At 35.6% G+C, this 18,701-nt stretch overlaps 1 protein-coding gene across 4 annotated transcripts in view; it reads right to left on the minus strand.

Moving 5' to 3' along the window:
- Window positions 1-174: 174 nt before the first annotated feature.
- LOC117233347 (FH1/FH2 domain-containing protein 3) overlaps window positions 175-18,701 on the minus strand; it is a 242,306-nt gene continuing 223,779 nt past the window's right edge. For 3 of the 4 annotated variants that reach the window (XM_033493550.1, XM_033493552.1, XM_033493551.1), the window contains 2 exons: window positions 14,297-14,464; window positions 175-1,814 (listed from right to left, as the gene is read on the minus strand). In XM_033493550.1, coding sequence (XP_033349441.1) covers window positions 1,741-1,814; window positions 14,297-14,464 — 242 coding nt within the window. In that variant the 3' untranslated portion in view covers window positions 175-1,740. Of the gene's footprint in view, window positions 1,815-7,501; window positions 7,589-14,296; window positions 14,465-18,701 lie in introns of all 4 variants that reach the window. The other variant, XM_033493553.1, reaches the window with a different exon arrangement.

Consider the following 18,701-nt stretch of genomic DNA (forward strand, 5'->3'; position numbering starts at 1 on the left):
TTTGTTGGAAATAAAATACAAATTAAAACGAAGTACTCGAGAATTAATTAACTCGATCCAAACCGTTGTAGATCATCTATGATGGAATCCTATGCTACATTAATCGAGGGTCAATTTCGCAAATTGCATGGAAGGATAGGAACAAAAATGGGGAACACCAAATAAACAAGACGATTCATTATTGCTGCTTTCAATTTTATTTCAAGAATCATTTCCGCAGAAAATTACAGTAATAGCGCATGCGCAACATCACGCAGCGCGATAATAAGGTGATGATTAAATTAATTAAGTTTCTCCTCTCGCCGAACAAATCACACCGTTTACAAATTTTCGCCGTCTAGGTATGCAAAATTCACTACCTACGATATCGGCAGAAATAAAATCGCTATTCACGTTCATAAACTCTCTCGTGTTCGTTTCCTAGTTTCTTCCTTCGTCGACAGAAAAAAAAAAGAGAGAAAAAGAAATACGTACGAAAGATACGGTTTCGTATCATCGAATGGTTCATTGAATTTCGTTCGGAACTTTCTTTAAACCTGAAGAGAGAACTCAAAGTTTTTCATCGACGGATCAAAAGTGTCGTTTGAGGCACGTTTCGATAAGATTGTCCGATTTTTCATCGCTGTCGTTCGAACTTTCAAGTGTTTGCTCGAATGCAGAAACATCTCAGCGGGTATTTCAATAATCTTCTCGTTCCATGTTGCAAAAGCGAATTGCTTCGAGAAATGCTTTCTCCTCTTCGCGTACGAGCATTTATTCGCGAGAAACTGTCACCGCGGAAGATGCATCTGAAAACTTCTCTCTCCATTTTTTTTCCTTCTTTCATGCCGCTTTTTTCCGCGCAAAGAAGATGGAGAGGATATAAGTTTCAAAAGTCGTTGCATTCGTTCGCGATGCGAAACGCTGACCCGTAAGCTCGTCGCTTCGTCGCCTACAAGCCAGCAGTCGTACTAAACGAGATGTGAGCCGTCTGACTGATCATCCCGATCTGTTTCTCTTTCGTTGTGCTACACCATCGGTCATTTTTAGCGATTGCGAACAGTTGAGTGCATAAAATATTTCTCGATATGTGTACATCTTTTTAAGGAAAATTCTTAAAAAATATACATAACGAAAATTATGTGATTTACCATTTAACGCATATGCACGTATCAACTTATGAACCGATAGAAAACTTGTTACTTTTATTCGTCATCTTTCACCATTCGTACAATCAAAAATCTATTAAATTGATAAAACTTGACCAATTTAATTGGTTAGAAAACACCTCTTGGTATCAAAATTGCGAAATTCAACTCTGATCGTCTGTAACTATAAAGCTTTAGGCCAGTACGGTTTGCTCAACTACGGTATTTGATCGTATTTGGAAAAGTACGAACGACATTTGAAGCGATAAGATCGAAAAATAGAATGGAAGGCCTCGAGTTTCGTCTTCACCGACGAATTTCATAAAAACGATAGCTTTCTGCCAACGTACAGAAAGTTCGATAGAAATATATATATATAAGCGTGTATATATATCTATATATGTATATGTATATATAATTCTTTTAACATATAACCTTGGTGTATGCGATTTCCATAGAGAGGCTTTTTGTTTCATCGTGTTCGTTGGTTGCGCCTCCGTGAAATCGCAATGTTCTGGTCGTGTGATCAACGTCCGACCGAACATTCGATGATCGTGTTACTATCCCTCCTTTCTTCTCGTGGACGAGCTACAGGTTTCGAGTTTTATCACAGTCAGTAGCCCTTGATGTAGGTGGCGATGTGTTTCTTCTCCTCTTCCGAGAGGCCGTTCTTCAGCGTTCTACGCACTGTGAATTATACACAATTGATATTTGTCTACATCGAAGCAGTAGTATCGTTAGAAGTAAGTTTAAAAGATGCAGGTAATTTTAAATATTAGAACATTTCGTGTAACTTTTTATTATACATAGATATTTTTACATTTAGAATTTTTACATTTTATTCTAATAAATGTACACTCTTCAAACGTCATAACAGCCGTACATGTCGTTCAATACGTCAATATTATCAATATCATTATTTTCATATACTTGAATAGTATTTATGGAGGAAAAGTATTTTAATCTTACTTTACACGTAATGTTCGTCAATTTAAAACATTCAAACTATAATGCTGTACAAGTCACGTAAAATATCATTCCAAATAATAGTTTTGCATGCGATAGAACCAAAGGAAATAGTAATAATTAAGCTAACATTTCACGCCATTATTTACACCATGGGTCAAAGGCATTCCAGATCGCCGAGGATCCTATCTCGTAGGTTTGGCTGAAGTATCTTGCATGACACAAGCGTTTAATGGAAAAAACGAATGGTTATTAACGATACCTACGTGTCTTTGATAATCACGATCCATACCATAATATGTGCTAGTGCTACAACTAGGAAGTATTATTATAATATTAGATATTTAATCGTTTCACACAATAATTGATCAAGCGAAAATTGATTCATGTGTGTTAGTGTGAGTGACATTTGTTATTAACATGACGCGAACTCGCAGTTAACGGAATGAAAATGAACAACTCGCACTTGCATATATAATTACGAATGCTGGTTAATACATTTAGAAAATTATGACGCGCGTTCGCCACCTATGAATCGAATAATTTTCAAATTCAAAGCTGACGATTGTTATTATCGAGATATCGCTTGAAATATTTAATATTTTATCAAAGAAACACGATTTCATCGAGTATACTAGATGTAGGTATTCTCTGAATTTGGAAAATGAATTTCCTACTAAATATATTATAATGAATTTGACGTTAATTTAAATCGTTGAAATTATACGAAAGGTTTCTTTTGATTTCGTGTGCACAAAATATTTTAATAATTTTGTCATAATCAAAATTGTCATTCCAAATATTCATACCAACAGCACTGGAATTATTATCGACATTTTCAAATTTACTCTACTAATGAACATTCGAAGAGAATTTGATGCGATACTATGTATTTGCTTTACGATTAAAGACATACCTGTATAACTCCATGGAAGTATTATTTTTCTAAAATTTTGTCAAAATTTCGAACGAAGATTATACTGAAAAAGTAATCACTTCCTGAGTATAACCAATTTGATTGATCAACAGTAGCTGCTTTCACTTCTTCTATTCTCAATGCATTCCAAACACGAAATCTGAAATTCGTTTGGGCAAGTCGATCGATTCTATCCACGATGGCACGATGAAATAACATAGGAACTAATCGAATAAAGAAACGAAAGGTAACCATGCAACTATCGATAGACATCTAGACAAACGCATTGCTTAACTCGAATGAGAAAAATCGAATTTACTGCAAATTATTCAGTTATATACAATATAACGTGCATACGTTGCTTCTTCCTAGTAGTAAAATAGCTGCTCATTTGTAATACAAAAATGAGACGAAACGTTACTTTGTGCCAGCGATCATCCAATCCCATAAAATAAACTTTTCGAAGCGATGCCATTGAAATTGATTCGGATTCATGAGTACACGTCGAATCTCACCTAATGGCTAATGTACATGAAACAGAACACCATATTACCGCCAACAATAACCACACAACACGTTCAACAGTGACTCTTTAGAGAGTGTCAATTCGTAGATTCATTCTTTTCGTAATAATGGGTCCTGTGATCGGCCGAATTGGCCGATTTTCGCGCGTCGTTGACTTCCAATTTAATGTTGCTCGGGCGAATCGCTAGTGCTTCGATCGTCTGACAAACACGGGATCCATATAACTCCGATTTATTCGGCGTAACGCGTGTGCCGCGCGAGTCGGGACGCACCAGAACGCTCCGTGATCACGTTATTAACGAGACACCGCCGAACCGTGTTTATCGTGTATATCGGTCCACGGCCGCACTCCATCCGAGCTACTTAGCAAATATTTGTCGCGACAGGGAAGGAGGATCGATACCAACGAAATTAGTTCGCTCGCTGCTTCTTTCGATATGCCTGTATGTGCATAATACGTATATGTATGTGTATGTGTGTCAAAAGTGTGCACCATCGTATCATACAACGATGGTAATTCGATTGATTGTGTGTGTGCGTGTGCGTTGTACGAGTGATGTACACAGCTCTAGGCGAAAACTCCCCGATATTTTGCTATGTTCTTCAACAACAATGTGCAATGCCGTTTAATGAGGTAATAAGGTTGGGAACATTTAATTTGATATACAGAGTGTTATTACTTTTCTAAGTTATTTTCATAGATTTCTGGTGAATTTGTGAGATGATAAATGTTACTTTCATTAATTTATATATTTTACTAACATATATGTAACGATTAAAGTGTCCGAATACTTAGGACCATTGATCAGATGTAGATCATAATGAAAAATTTCTTTGATCAAAGAACGTAAAATACGTACGATCGATCAATTTAATCGTCGTGTAATTGATTATCGTGATTTCACAAAATAATTGAAAGTTTATTTTACTTTGTTTAATATTTATTCGAGACCTATTTTCTCTCGTACCTATATTACTTTCTTCTGGTTACCACCATAAATAAAGCTAGTTAAAATTTAATTATCAGTTCCGAAAGTAATTAACACGAAGTCTGAAATTAATCAACACGCGGATGGCATCTTCGAACGAGATTCTCTTCGCATCATCGTATCGTCGTTGCTTTCGTCGCGTTTCCCGGCGACCGATCTCCTTTTCCAACGATTCATTATTCCCTTTCGCAACAAATACACTGTAAGGATTAATCAGAACTAGGGGTATCAACAGACTCCGTAATATATTCCCTCGGGTTCGTACGTGACGCTTATTACGTAATTCACAAGCAGAATTATTTCATGAAATGATTAGAAGGTAAAACTGATAGTTATACGAACGCCGTATTACATTGTATATTAACATTGCATAAATATACGAATGGCAATACGAATCGCATTACATAAGATAACTACGTAATCCAGCTATTGATAATGTTAAACCACATTTACCCTAAGTGGATTGATTGATTCATTGGTAATTGAGTTCAATATTTGCTTCATTATAAAAGCAATGTAGCTTATGGTGAAATATAATTCTATATACAGGGTGGTTGGTAACTGGTGGTACAAGCGGAAAGGGGGTGATTCTATGCGAAAAAAGAAGTCGAAAATATAGAATAAAAATTTTTTTTTATTTTTTTTCAAATTTTTTCATCGAGACAACGATCTACAGTGAGATCCGTTATAACGTACCGCACGCGTACCGAGCGAAAATTCAAAGTCGATTTTCTCGAAAACAAAGCCTCAAACGATAAATTTTTATTCTATATTTTCGACTTCTTTTTTCGCGTAGAATCACCACCTTTCCGTTTGTACCACCAGTTACCAACCACCCTGTATATACAGATATAGACAATTTGTTCCCCTTATTTCTCGATACTCATCGCTGTCGTTGCTCCAACGAAACGACGTTATCGTAATATTTTTCAATGATTTTTTCGATTACTATAATTGCTTTCTGATTTTCTTAAGGTAAACTGAGGCGTCTACTTTTCTCTCTAAACTTATTATCGCTTTTAAGCGCTACTGTTGTTTTGTTAGAATGAAATTCAAGCAGATAAGTATGTTTTAACATCGTTTCCTGCCTGTGTAAATCAAACGTCGTTGAAAACATCTTCGACAAGCGCGCCGCTTGAATTATTCAACATTCCACGGGTTTATCACTTTCTCTCTATACAAATGCATGATAGAAGCGCGTGCAACGTATGTAATCATACGGCGCGACTAAAAGGAGCCATCGAAACAAGAATTCATCACGTACACTCAGATAAATTAAGATCGAATCGCTCTTCTGTCGTTTATTTCAATTTATCCTGTCTTTCGAACCAACTTAATTATTGGAACATGAAATATCCATACTCGTATTTCGAAGTATTTCTAAGTACGTGTCTGAACACGAACACGAAGCAATAACGCATTCGACATGCAATTTACAAATAAATTGAAACGATAACGAAACCTTTTACTACTCCATGATCAACATTATGATCGAGTATCTCACTTTCGATTAATCTCAGTAAGAAGTATGCAATATTTTACTTTGCTTTGGACAGGATTATTAATTAATTAAGGATACCCAACAGTTTTTACCGATAAGGTTGTTCTTCGAGGTGAATTTGCAAAGGCAAGAACTGCCTTGGTTAGGGCAAAAGTCCGTCCGAGGTAAATGCATTTAGGTCGCGCAATTCCCCTGCAAGCCAAAGAAACTTCTGCCACAAAGGCGTAGGTGTAACACATGGCGGTTCAACTTTTTACTTAACCTTCGAATGAGTAACAGGCTTACTCGTCTTTGTGATTTAAATTACAGGATGATAGGTCTTGAGATGTAGTTGTGAAAATTAAAATTGTAGTGGCACATGAATCACATTGGGGTCACCAATTATTGTAGGATGATTAAACGTGTTGGTGATGTATAGTGATCGGTAATCAGTCTTTGGAAACAGTTTAGAGCGAATCAATCTGTAATCAGTTGGTTAGTATCGAGCGTTTTATATCGACCAGTATCCAGCGAACTATGGTTGATTTTGTATTCTGTATTACATATTTAAAATATTTTTAAATACATTTGACGTCACTATATACCAACACGTTTAATCATCCTCCACAAAATTATGGAACATGAATTTTAATCTTCAAAAAGTATATTTTTGACTTAATTCGAGAGACAGACGGACGTCTACGAGTAATCGGACGTCACTACGTTTAACCAAATTTTCCAATATATTTAAAGTCATCTAAATGTAGATCGTACGATCAATACGATGAAATTGTACGAACGTAACATGTATGTATATGTAGCACATGCAAAATATCTCCGACAGAACATCTCGAATATTAATAGATCCTAAGGTCTGTTCAAAATCAACTGATCTAAATGAACGGTCACGAATAGACTGCAGATTTTCACGCATTTATAAAATAGAAATGTATACAATATATAATGTATAACAATATATAAAATTATAAGAAGACGAAATAAATTTCGATTTATATTTCATTTCCTTAATTACGTTTATAAAAATATGAGATTGCATAAACATCCGCCGTGTAATGCCAATATACCTTCGATAAATATCGCGACCTTCGTTTCTGTCCATCTACCATTAATTTCAAACAGACCTCGATATCTCGATTAAAAGTTTCATTCGGCATGCCCAGCAAAATTATATCGTCATCGAACACAAAGCAAACGAAGAGTAACCGTGAATAAATCGCGAGTCTCGCCAAGAGACGTTCCAATCAACAGATAAAACGTCAACCTTAAAATATTGCGTTCGTGTCGCATGCTGCAAAGGACAAGCAAAGCATACCCAAACAGAAAGAAGCAAGAAGGCATTCCAAGGCGAAAGGAAAGAAAATATGAAACACGCGGTTGAAAAGGGAAGAACAGATGATAGATACAGAGACACGCGTTACACGCAGAGGATGAAAAATAAAGAAAAAGAAAGTTGCGTTTAATCGAAAAACCAGCGAACCTTCATCGCGTCGGTCACGATCGGTAGCCCTTCAGGGTTGGTACCCTTCCGGCGTGGTGTTGTTCTCCCGGGTGCGCGACCGCTTCACTGTCAGACAGAAAAAAAGAGGAAGGGAAGAAGGCTAGGCCACCCCGTTAGCAACCGCCACCAGTTTATATTTATACACGTACGTACGTACGTACCTTACACACGCGCGCAAACACATACACGCGGCTATTTATACACTTGTATATTGTATATTACGCTGTACAAAAGCCTCGGTTCATGTAGTGATAGAGATACAATAGCAGCTAATTATATTTAAAGACCATAGACGAAAACAATGACAGCAAATATTCCACGTTGTAATATTGTGTGTCACCAAAACTATTCCTTTATTTGGTTGGAAGAATGTATTTCTGTATTCTATCGAAAGTTCCAAAAATGATTCTTTATTTGATTTATTAGGAAACTTATATTGGCGAAACTCATATTGAAGTTTTTTCTTAACTATTTTAACATCGAAATCAAGAGACGAGAAGGTAGACTTATCTTACTCAAGAGAACGACAAAAGAGTGAGAAAAAATATTACAATAATTATTCAAATCAATAATACTTTTTATGTTTCAAATTATAGCATTTAATGAGAATTTTTATATCCATTCGGAAAATTAAAATATTTCCTTTTGGTAGATTCGAGTTAAAACTTTCGCATAGTTAGTATTTGCGTGCGTGTGTGCCTGTACGTGTGCACGTGTAGTCAAGCCATCACCACACCCCTCGCTACGCCACCTTAAACTGGATAATTCGAGACAAAGAGAAGGAAATGAGGAAAAAAAGGGGAAACGAGGATGGAGGTTTCACCGGGTGTAAAGCACGCCTCCTGAATTACATATACGCATGCTAACACAATAGCAATAGTTATTTTCCCTCAACGCAACTAGTTTCCTTGTCTCATTCTTTTTTCCCCAATCTGACTCTTTTTCTCTTCTTAGCTTATTATATCATTTACTTTATTTAATACTCTATGTGTTGTACGTGCGGCAACTACCCCTAACGTGTTCACCGTTAATGCAACATCGTTGATGCATTATGGACCAAGTCTTTTGCGTATGTTTGTAATTTTCTGTGTTTTGCTGCCGGATGGAGAGAATCAACACGTTTCCACGGGAAATATATTCGCTAATGTATGTTTCCTTGTATAACGAGGTTTTCAGTGGTGTTTTTATATTACGCCAATGGAGATGGGGCGCAGAAACCTCCGTAAGCCCCGAGCTTAACTCGAACAAGACCAAATACGCTGTGTATTCTAATGACTGCTGCTTACATTAAATCGTTGCGTTTTTAACTTCTTATGAAAACTAGTATCGTTGTTATTAAATTTTTCTTTCCAATTTAGAAGGTGGAAATTATTTCGAGAGAATATTATTTTCTTCCTTCTATATATTTTATGAATACACTATATTTACTGTATCAATGCCTTTTGCATTTTAACTGCATTTTTTATGAAATAATATCATTGCTATAATACGTTTCTTTTCAATTTAAAAAATGCAAATTATTTCGAGGTAATATCATTTTCTTCCTTTTACGTGTTTTATGAAATTATATATATCGTATCAATGCCTTTAACATTTCAACTATATTTTTTATAGACTGATATTATTGTTACAATACTTCCCTTCTCAATTTAAAAACTGGACATTATTTTACGATGACATATATGTTATACAACTATATAATATTTACTCTGTTAAAAAGGTTATTATGTAAGAAAGATCTCGATAATTTTTATAATATCAACATCAAATGAAAGTAACTGATAAAAAAGTATACGCGTAATAAATGAGAGAAAATAGTTCGCGTAACGAAATGTTATCAAATCAACTCCGCGTTATATTCTATTACGAACGTATCAACGGTAAATAGGTTAAAGTTCCAGGAACACGTACGTTTAATTTCCGCTCCACTAAACTCTTTTGCTTAAAGCATCTATAAATGCGACTCAAGTACCAAACGATACTTCTGATTGAAATGTTTGTCGCTTTTCCCTCAGATATACGAACAAATATTTGTAGAAACGGGAAAAAAATCCAAACTATGCGTCTGTCGACTGCACAGTGAAAGAAAAAAAGAAAAAAAAGAAGAGACAGATCCATAAAGTGTAAATCCTGACTTTATTATGAGTGGCACGAACGAGATTCATTCTTCCATCGATCGTTCGAAACGGCGCGACGTGTGGCATAGGAATTGAAATCGTAGCCTATTTGCTTTCCTCCCGTATATCCTTTTCACAGAAAGCACGCACTACGAACTTCTCTCTATGCCGATATGTCTGCATTTTTTTTTTTTATTTTACTGCGGTATGTATGCAATGTTTAATCGTTATCTTCTATCCTTTTGCACCCTCGCGTGCATGCAGCAAATACCTCGTTATACGATGCTGGAAACGTTTATACGTTTGGTTGGTAAAAATCTACCCTTGTTTTCGATCAAAAAATTACAGTATTGATCGATGATATATGGTAATAATAATTGAATCTTCTTTATGGAAGAGAAAAGAATCAGAATATTTGTCTGGGGTTACATCTTTCTACGCACAGTCTATCGTGTTTAACGTATTGCTGAATTATCTGAATCTTTAGAATCTTTCATTTGTATGAATCTACTACTACGAAGGTTAATTCTGTATACGCTACCGGTGTTACTATAACAATATTGATAATGTAAATATTTCTATATGAGTTTGTTTCTAAGTTTTTTAATTTTTCTGTATAAACTATGTAGGAATTACGAATATGCTATATGCAAATACTTATTATACGAATACTAATTTACACAATATTTTTCAACAGTGTAAATATTCCAACTTTGATGTAATAACTGGGCATAAAAAAAAGTTGTTTAAAAACTGCCGGGAATGATATTTTATCAGCATCGTTCGAATACAAGCGTTAGAAGGAAGTCAAATATTTCTCTATTTTCTATATGAAGTTTCATAAAAATCGAGAATACCAAAAACTGATTCGCGTGGCCAGTGTCACGGTTATATTTCATTTTCACAGCAAAAAATGTCACACCTCGAAAGACATTTTAACATTTTATTCGCCACTTCGCATTACGTTCCTTTTCGTTACATTTCTTTTTCTTTTTTCGCAGACTCGTTTGTAATGTCGAAAACGAAATTCTTAAAACACCCGGCAATAAACCGAAAAAAGACGTTTTCAACAGAGATACGAGGAAAATTCGGTGGATTTTTCAAACGTTGACGCGTTCAACTATAAAAACGGTGCGACCAGCACGCTCCGGGAACCGTGTGTCCCGAAACTGTGAATGGCCGCAATATAAAATGCAAATGACACTTTCACCAAACTGTGGGGGCGTCTCATTTTCGTGGAAAGCCGTTTAAAAAACTGCCACCGCAGATGTTGCTTGAAAAACTTGCGAAACCTACGTGGCTTGCATGACGCATGGTGATCAAAACTTTGTCGTAACTGGGATTATTTATTCCCACCGGTGGAAATATACAAGTTTTACTCAAACTTCTTAACAAACAATTTCTTCGAATATCTTTTATAATTGGAAACGATATACAACGGTACGTGAAAGTATCTGAACACTTACAGACATCTCTTCTAAATATACGTATTATGTGTATTATGCGAAACATTTTGATATTTCATTAACGTTGTAACGAGACCAAACGATTATATTGATAGAGTTTGAAAGAAATCTGAAAGTATAGATTTAGCAGAGATGGTAAAAGTATTTAAACAGTTACTTCAATAACCTCGATATTTTACGTGGGACTATCTTTAATGGTTATTATATGCTTAAAATTACTATTTATGTCGTAGAATAATTATTTTACTCAATATATATTTACAACGAATCTCTTGTAACTTCTGTATGCATTTCCAGATTGGTTTCAAACATCCATACAATCATGTCATTAAGGAAATTTCAAAATATTTTATATGATGCAATATATAAAAGTTTGATACTGTGATAAGTGTTGAAATTCTTTCACGAGCCAGTGTATCTAGCTAGGGCCATAAATCGTTCAGTGATTAGAATTTCGAATTTTCGACGACTGCAACAAGTAATTAGAGATAAATATCCTTTCTGTGGTTTATCCATTTTCTCCAATATGGGGTGTCTGCTTTTTAATTTACAATTACAACTTGGTCGTAACTGAATTGCTGCGTATAAATATACCTGAACCTTTTTCATTACCTTGATGCGTAAAATCACACCTTATAAATATGGCTGAAACTTTTTCATACCCCGTATATGTACAGTTACGCGAGATTGAAAGGAAAGATGAAGGAAGATCGGTGCCAATAAGGTGCTCGAAGAAAATTGAACGAACGATCGAAGTTTGTTTAATGTTAATGTTGTCTTCGATCGCGGGCGTTTCGAATTTCGCCTCCGAACTTCCGCTTACAGATCGATGCGTCTCGCGAATCTTTATTTATGGACCGATCGTTCTAGATCGTTTTAGAGGAATTTACTCGAGGATTCCATTTGCAGACGTATAAATTATTCCACGGATAAAGCAGGAATAATACTGGCGCTAACATTTTCAGGAATCGATTTCGTTACTGTTTCACTTCGACTTGTCAACACCTGCCTGCCTTACCGGACGCTTTTAAGGATTAAAAGCTCGGCATTAAACCTGGAGACAGATTTATTTGATTTCACAAACAGATAACTTCTCTCACGAAATTATGATTGGCGTTGTCTGTTTTCTGGTTACAACAGAAATTAATAGAGTGCTTCTGTCATGAAAAATCAGGAAACGTTATTAGTATTAGAAATCAATTTGTTTCCTTTGTTTACGAATTAATATCTGAATGAAAATTTCTCGAATATTCGGAGAAAATTCTTCTTCTATTTCATAAATATTAACGTGTTGAAACTTTTGTGTCAACAGATATAAATATAATTTATTTTCAACGCAAATAAAACAACGTTTAAAAAAATATTATTAAATAAAACAATTATTATGTTCAAAAGATTGGTAACATGATGGATGAGTTAATTCCCTAGTTAATCAGCAAAAACAGATCGAATATAATACGTCGAATAAATATTTCTATATTCCTTAAGTAATAGAAATAGTAAATGAAATTGTTTTTTAAATTAAATAGTCACAAATTGACTTTCTAGTAATCATGTATAAACATGATCAAGAAGAACAGTTCAACGGAGAAGTATTGCTCCGAGGATACAAATGAAGGAATCCTGAGGAGGATTACGAACTTCTATGATATTTTCTTAATTAATATTAGTGCAACTTCAAGCCCGTGTCTGTTGTTGTCTGTGATAGATCGTATCGTCACTGGATATGAGAAATCAGATTCAGACAAATCGACCATTTCAAAAAATTTTCATTTTCTCACAGGTTTCATTTTCATTACAATTTCACATGTTCCTGCTGGGGGGTAGCCACCCTCATGATAATCAAACAGCCAAAAAATTCTACCAAATGTCCAAATCGGACAAATTGTGAATGTAAACAACTAAATAAAAAAAAAATTTCACATATGGCAAAAAAACAAAAAAATAAAGAAAAATCAACATTTAATTCTCGACATACCTTTTGATATAATCTAAATAGATAAAAAATTTAGCATTCAAATGGACACGTCATAATCCAATGTACGAGAAATTATTCTATTTCTCATTTTTTACTCGACAAGTTATTCTTATGCTTAAACATCGACAATCGATCAACTTGAACAAATATTTTTTAAAAAATTCTATTTTATTAAAAACACAATTCTAATAAAAATTTAAGCGTTCAGATTTTGCAATATATTTAATTCAAAATTCACAATAAAAGAGATGAAAATGACAAATGACGCCATAATTCCAATACAACGAGAAAGTTGTCAACGAATTACTGTCTCGTTGGTCGAATCCCGGTAGATTAATCGCTGGTCGAGTTTCCAGAAATCACTTCCCGAACCTGCCAATTATTTATCTGCAAACAACGGTCGATCGTATCGAAATCTGCGTTTTCCGCTAGAAAACTAGAATCTCCGGGAAAACGCTTCTCAAATCCGGGGAGCGATTAATCAACCCAACCAGTAAATCGAGCTTCACGATCTCCTGATGAAAAATGAATTCCCGCTTCGGAAGATTTCCAATCGATGAACCTGCTCATCGAACCTTCCGCTCAATCGAACCTCGTAGATATCTTTAGAAATCGCCTAACGCCTCCTAACTCGATAAATACGAGTATGAGATCGATGCTTCGTGAGAAAATTTAAGAATAACACACAGAATAACAACGCAGAAGTAACGAGTTTTGAAATGAGACGCAAAGATAACACGTACATCATCTGGAAACTCTATATTAATACTCTTCGATGAAACTTAAGTTGTTTGTACACTTTATGAACAATTAATTACACAGATAAAAAATTATATAGATATTTTTTGCTTCTAAGTTAATCCTTTGAATTAGTTAGGATAATTCTTTAGGATATTTGGATATTTTCCAATGCAATGCGAAAATTGTCAACAGATTCTCGTTGACCCACGTATAATTATTTCTTAATCATCGTCGTTTAAACGAGTTCAACAACAACGCGTGTACAGTGCGCAAAATACCGATCGTTTTCAAAATGGATCTCTACGCGAAGAAGTCCTCGAAAAGATTGGTCCATAAATACGTCACGCGAAGACGCCGAAAATGAATCGGCAAGGAACCGATTAAACGATCGATCTTGTTAAGAAAGAACATGGATAGATCGATCAGCGCGGAAGAATGGAGGGTAAGTGCAGGGTGCGGGGATCACACTTACAAGACTTACGATCGGCGTGTCTGGTCCTCTTGCGTTCCCTCGGCGTTGTTCTCGTTGCCGGTGTCTTCGTTGCTGTTTTCACCAGCGATTCCAGCAACTCGTCGTCACCATCAGTCAGATTCCCGTTGGTGTTTTCGTCGCGAAGCAACGGGGCCAGCGATGTGCGACCTGAAATCCACATTTCGTGTTCTCTTTACAATTTCGACGTTGGAATTTTGAACTTAATTCGTAAAACAGCGGAATCCCAATCCTTTGTTAATATCTCATTTAAAGAGTTTAAGGAGTTATAAATTGTTTTATATTAGTTAACGGGCTTAAAGAATCGTTGCTTTGTCTATTTGTTGTTATCTCTTCCGAAAAGTACTAGATATAACAATAATACGTATTAATAGTTCATAAACTATTATAAGTTTAATCTTTATTTAAATCTGTAAAATTTATTTGAATATTATAAGAGAAAATCTTGGGGAACGACTCAAATAATAAATATTTCATATTAAAAGTAATGTAGATGAAAATTAGTTCAAAGGACAGCTAATTTCATTAGTGTAGCAATTTTATTTACAAAAGTTAATTTCCATTTTCTTTAAGAATGAAATTTAATTACACGAAAGATTATCATTTTTTATTACTTTATAATTAATCATAAGGTAAACGCTGTTCCTTTAGTTAGAAAGATTCGGCATTAGCGCACGCGATGAACTTCCGATAGGAAGAAAGTTCGTGGCTAAAACCTCAGGCCTGCGAACTACGTCGAATGCAAACTGAGAATAATCCGATTAGGGAGTGGAATATTTCTGGCGAACTTCCTATGGAACGAACGATGAAAGATAGATTCTGGGTAAATGTGTCACCATGTGGAAAATTACGTCATCGAAACGGGGTTGTTTAAAGATGCAATTATAGAGGAACCGATGATTTATGCGGGAATTAATAATAACGAGGTTTTCATTCATCGAAAACAATATTAACGTTTAATATGTACGTTTGATAGAGGTTTAACTGATCAACTCTACTTGTTATAAATTTCTCAATCTCGCAACATACGTGTAAGTACAAAATTAATATTCGATTCTCAAAATATATTTATTTTAAAAAGATAACATAAACAGTAAGTTCGTAGTCTGTCGTTTCAATTTTACATTCGTACTACTTCCACTTCCAAATTCTACCGTCAGAAAATTTATTCTAAATCTCAGCTAGTACCACAGATGATTGTAAATTTAAATTTTAATTAATGTAAATTTATTCAAGTTTCATTGATATTTCGAATCTTCTATTCTTTATACATCTCTTTTATTTCAATATTCTCGTTGTATTATGTTATACATCTAAGGAAGACGTACAAACACACCAGAAGACCTAAAGAAAGGTTCCATTCTGATCATCGAATCTCAAAATATGTCCCACATCACGAACATGTCCCAATCTTCGCAATATCACAATCCATCGAAAGTCGAAATACTAAAATGTTATATGCCAACGTTCTTAAACCTTCTCTGTTATTAACGATTCTCGATACATATTTTCGTCGAACACAGAGGTACCGCGACGTTTACTCGAACAGTCGATACAAGGAGACGAGGTCATTTTTCTTTCGTAGTGGCTCTCCGGTCAACTCTTGGCGGAACAGTCTCTCTATACTGTCGGTCCACGGGGCAGAAACTTCGGAACCGTCAAAAGCACGGTGAGTTCCTTTGAGAGCTTCTTTGAAACTCGCCTGAAAGAAGCTTCCATTGGCGGTCTCGGCGGCTGTGTAAATCCGATACGAAGGTTGCTCACGAGAAGAACCGTAAAGAAGGAGATGAGAAGGTAGTGGGAATTCCCATGAAGCAGGGTCAAAGGAAGGGCCAAGTTTTGCGATGTGGTCAACCCGATGTGGGTCTTCAATGTCGCAGATTACTGGACTTTCGTGACTCTGTTTATTTTCGAGGAGGTTAAACGATTTTAACTTTGCAACTATCTAGCAGGAAATTGTCTACTATTTCATCCTTGCAGTGACATAACTGCGAGAATTTCTAATGACGGTTGATGATACGTAAATTTTTCTATCAAGTATTGTGTGCATACATGCTACTGTTTATAAAGCCAAACATTGGTGAACTTGCGATATCAATCTGAGAATTTTACCAAAAAGTAATGGCTAGTTAGTAATTAGCATCTACTATCTTTTTATGGAAACAGTATTTTATCATCAACATCAACATCATTTACCATAGTGTTTGCAGAATTTTTTAGCTTTTTTATAATGATACTTGGAACTATGAATACGCCAAATAAGAGACTAGAAAACCAGAGAATTAGGAAACTGGTAAGCCTCTGCTTATTTGCTGAGTGCTTCCTGACGCCTTGTGTATCTAGGAATCTCGGGCATCCAGACACTTCGAGAACCGTGAGATCTCGAATATCATGGCGTGTCAGTGGTCTTAGGACCTTGTCCACTATAGCATCTTGAAGACTTCGATAATCCTAGGATCAAAACGATTCGTACGGTACGACTCTTGGGATTTTGAAAACTTTAAAATGACGAAATAGAACTTATACGATTAATAAAACTTCTGTGAATATTTGTTTTTCATTTTATAAATCTATACGTATTTTTATTCAATTTTATACCTACAACTTAGGTCTATTTAGTACCTACCGATGGACACAAACCTTCTGTCCCCGATACTTTCAAAACACAAATCTAAGATTTAATTCTACAAAAATTTATTCCTCGAATACACCAGAATACATGAACCGGTACGATCACTTTGGAAATGGAATCTACTGTCTGCCTCCAGGTGACCGGATAAAAGTCCCGTATTCATACATTAATTAAATAATACCAATTAAATTTTTCGTATTATCTTCTCCTCCTTCCTTGAATTCTGCACCTCGTGTACCGTATTAAAAAATCTCCCAAATTCCTCGGGTCTACCTGAACCGTTATAACTGTATATAGCAGCAAAAGGTATATCTACAAAAAGAGGAAAGAAAAGCCACGGTTGCTACCCTTACCTTTCCCTTAGCTTTTCATTTTCAGCAATCTCGACGTAAATACAACCCTCTCAAGGAAACCGCGGATATGAATGCAATAACGGGTCGGAAGATACCCGTCTGAGAGAGAATCTGCCGCGACAAATCGTGATCCTTGAAGCGGCAGAGGACCACGTGGAAAAATTCACATGATATATCTAGGTGTTCAACTCGCGGGGTCATAGGCGACAGAGGGGATGTTGTCCACGTAGTGAAGTAGCGGCTCGACTTAGGCGGGGGCGTTTAGATATTTTATAGAGGAGCATACAAGGGAATAAAAGGAAGGAAAGTTATGATGGCTGCGGATCTCAGGTAATGCACGGGCATTGGCAAGTTTACGAGCCGTAAAGAGGTGGTTCCACCCTCTAAGACCCTTATATGTGTACAGTTCACGGTAAGCATAAGAATTTCAACGCCTTTTTTTTTTGAAGGTAGAAGGGGAAGAAGATGCGATGACAATACGAGATGATTTTCCGTGACCTGCAAGATATCTGCTTTTCGTTATTCATCGCTTTCCACAAAAACTGTTGTGATCATCTTCTGTGGTGTATCCCGAGAGCTAATTCTGTAACTGAAATATTGGAAGTTACCATAAAACAGCCGCGCAATCGACACGGAAATAGCATTGCTCGGCCCGGTGCACCCGCAAGGTAATCGAAATTGCTTCGTCGAGTTGTATAGAATTTGGAATTTGTCCCACGAAATTGCTTCGTAAACAACAGGTCCTGATATTTTATGGGAATTTTTGTGCCGTTTTACGTGTAATAGTGCGTGGAAAAGTGCCTAGGATGAAATTGCGAATAATGACGTTTAGAATTTTCTAGCGTATATCGAGTATAATAATAGGAAGATAATTTGTTTTGTACAGAATTTCAGATTTGTCACGGGAAAATGTTTGGTAACTCATTTTAAGAATCGTATTTCAAATAACTAGTATATAGTCGGATAAAGATAATTGAGAATACAAGTATAAGTTGTGTCATTATGTGGATAATACGATAATATGTATTAATAAATGATTATTATCAGTAACAAGTATAGACATGTTCTTAGAGCTACGAATGGATAACGACAGTACGCTATAAATGGTTTTCTAACTTTAATAACGAAACTCTCAACTTGAAAATTGTATAAACTGCATTAAAATTGATTGTAGTTTGAAATTAGTTGCCCAAACTAAATTTCACTTCTTTAATTAATTTCGCTGAGAGGGCGTAAACAGTTATGTCTGAAAATTACGCTTTTCTACGTTCCTCTTGATATAGCAAAATGATAATGTCATATTTGCGGCAACCCTTTATGTCTTGTTATACATTCTTCCTTGTTTCAGGAATGCTCAAATTTTACGTAGCTTTATCTACAACTAACTCCGAATTCCATCTCG

Source organism: Bombus vosnesenskii, unplaced genomic scaffold (genome assembly GCF_011952255.1).
Source record: "Bombus vosnesenskii isolate JDL3184/JDL3185 unplaced genomic scaffold, Bvos_JDL3184-5_v1.1 scf7180000013295, whole genome shotgun sequence".
Lineage (NCBI taxonomy): Eukaryota > Metazoa > Arthropoda > Insecta > Hymenoptera > Apidae > Bombus > Bombus vosnesenskii.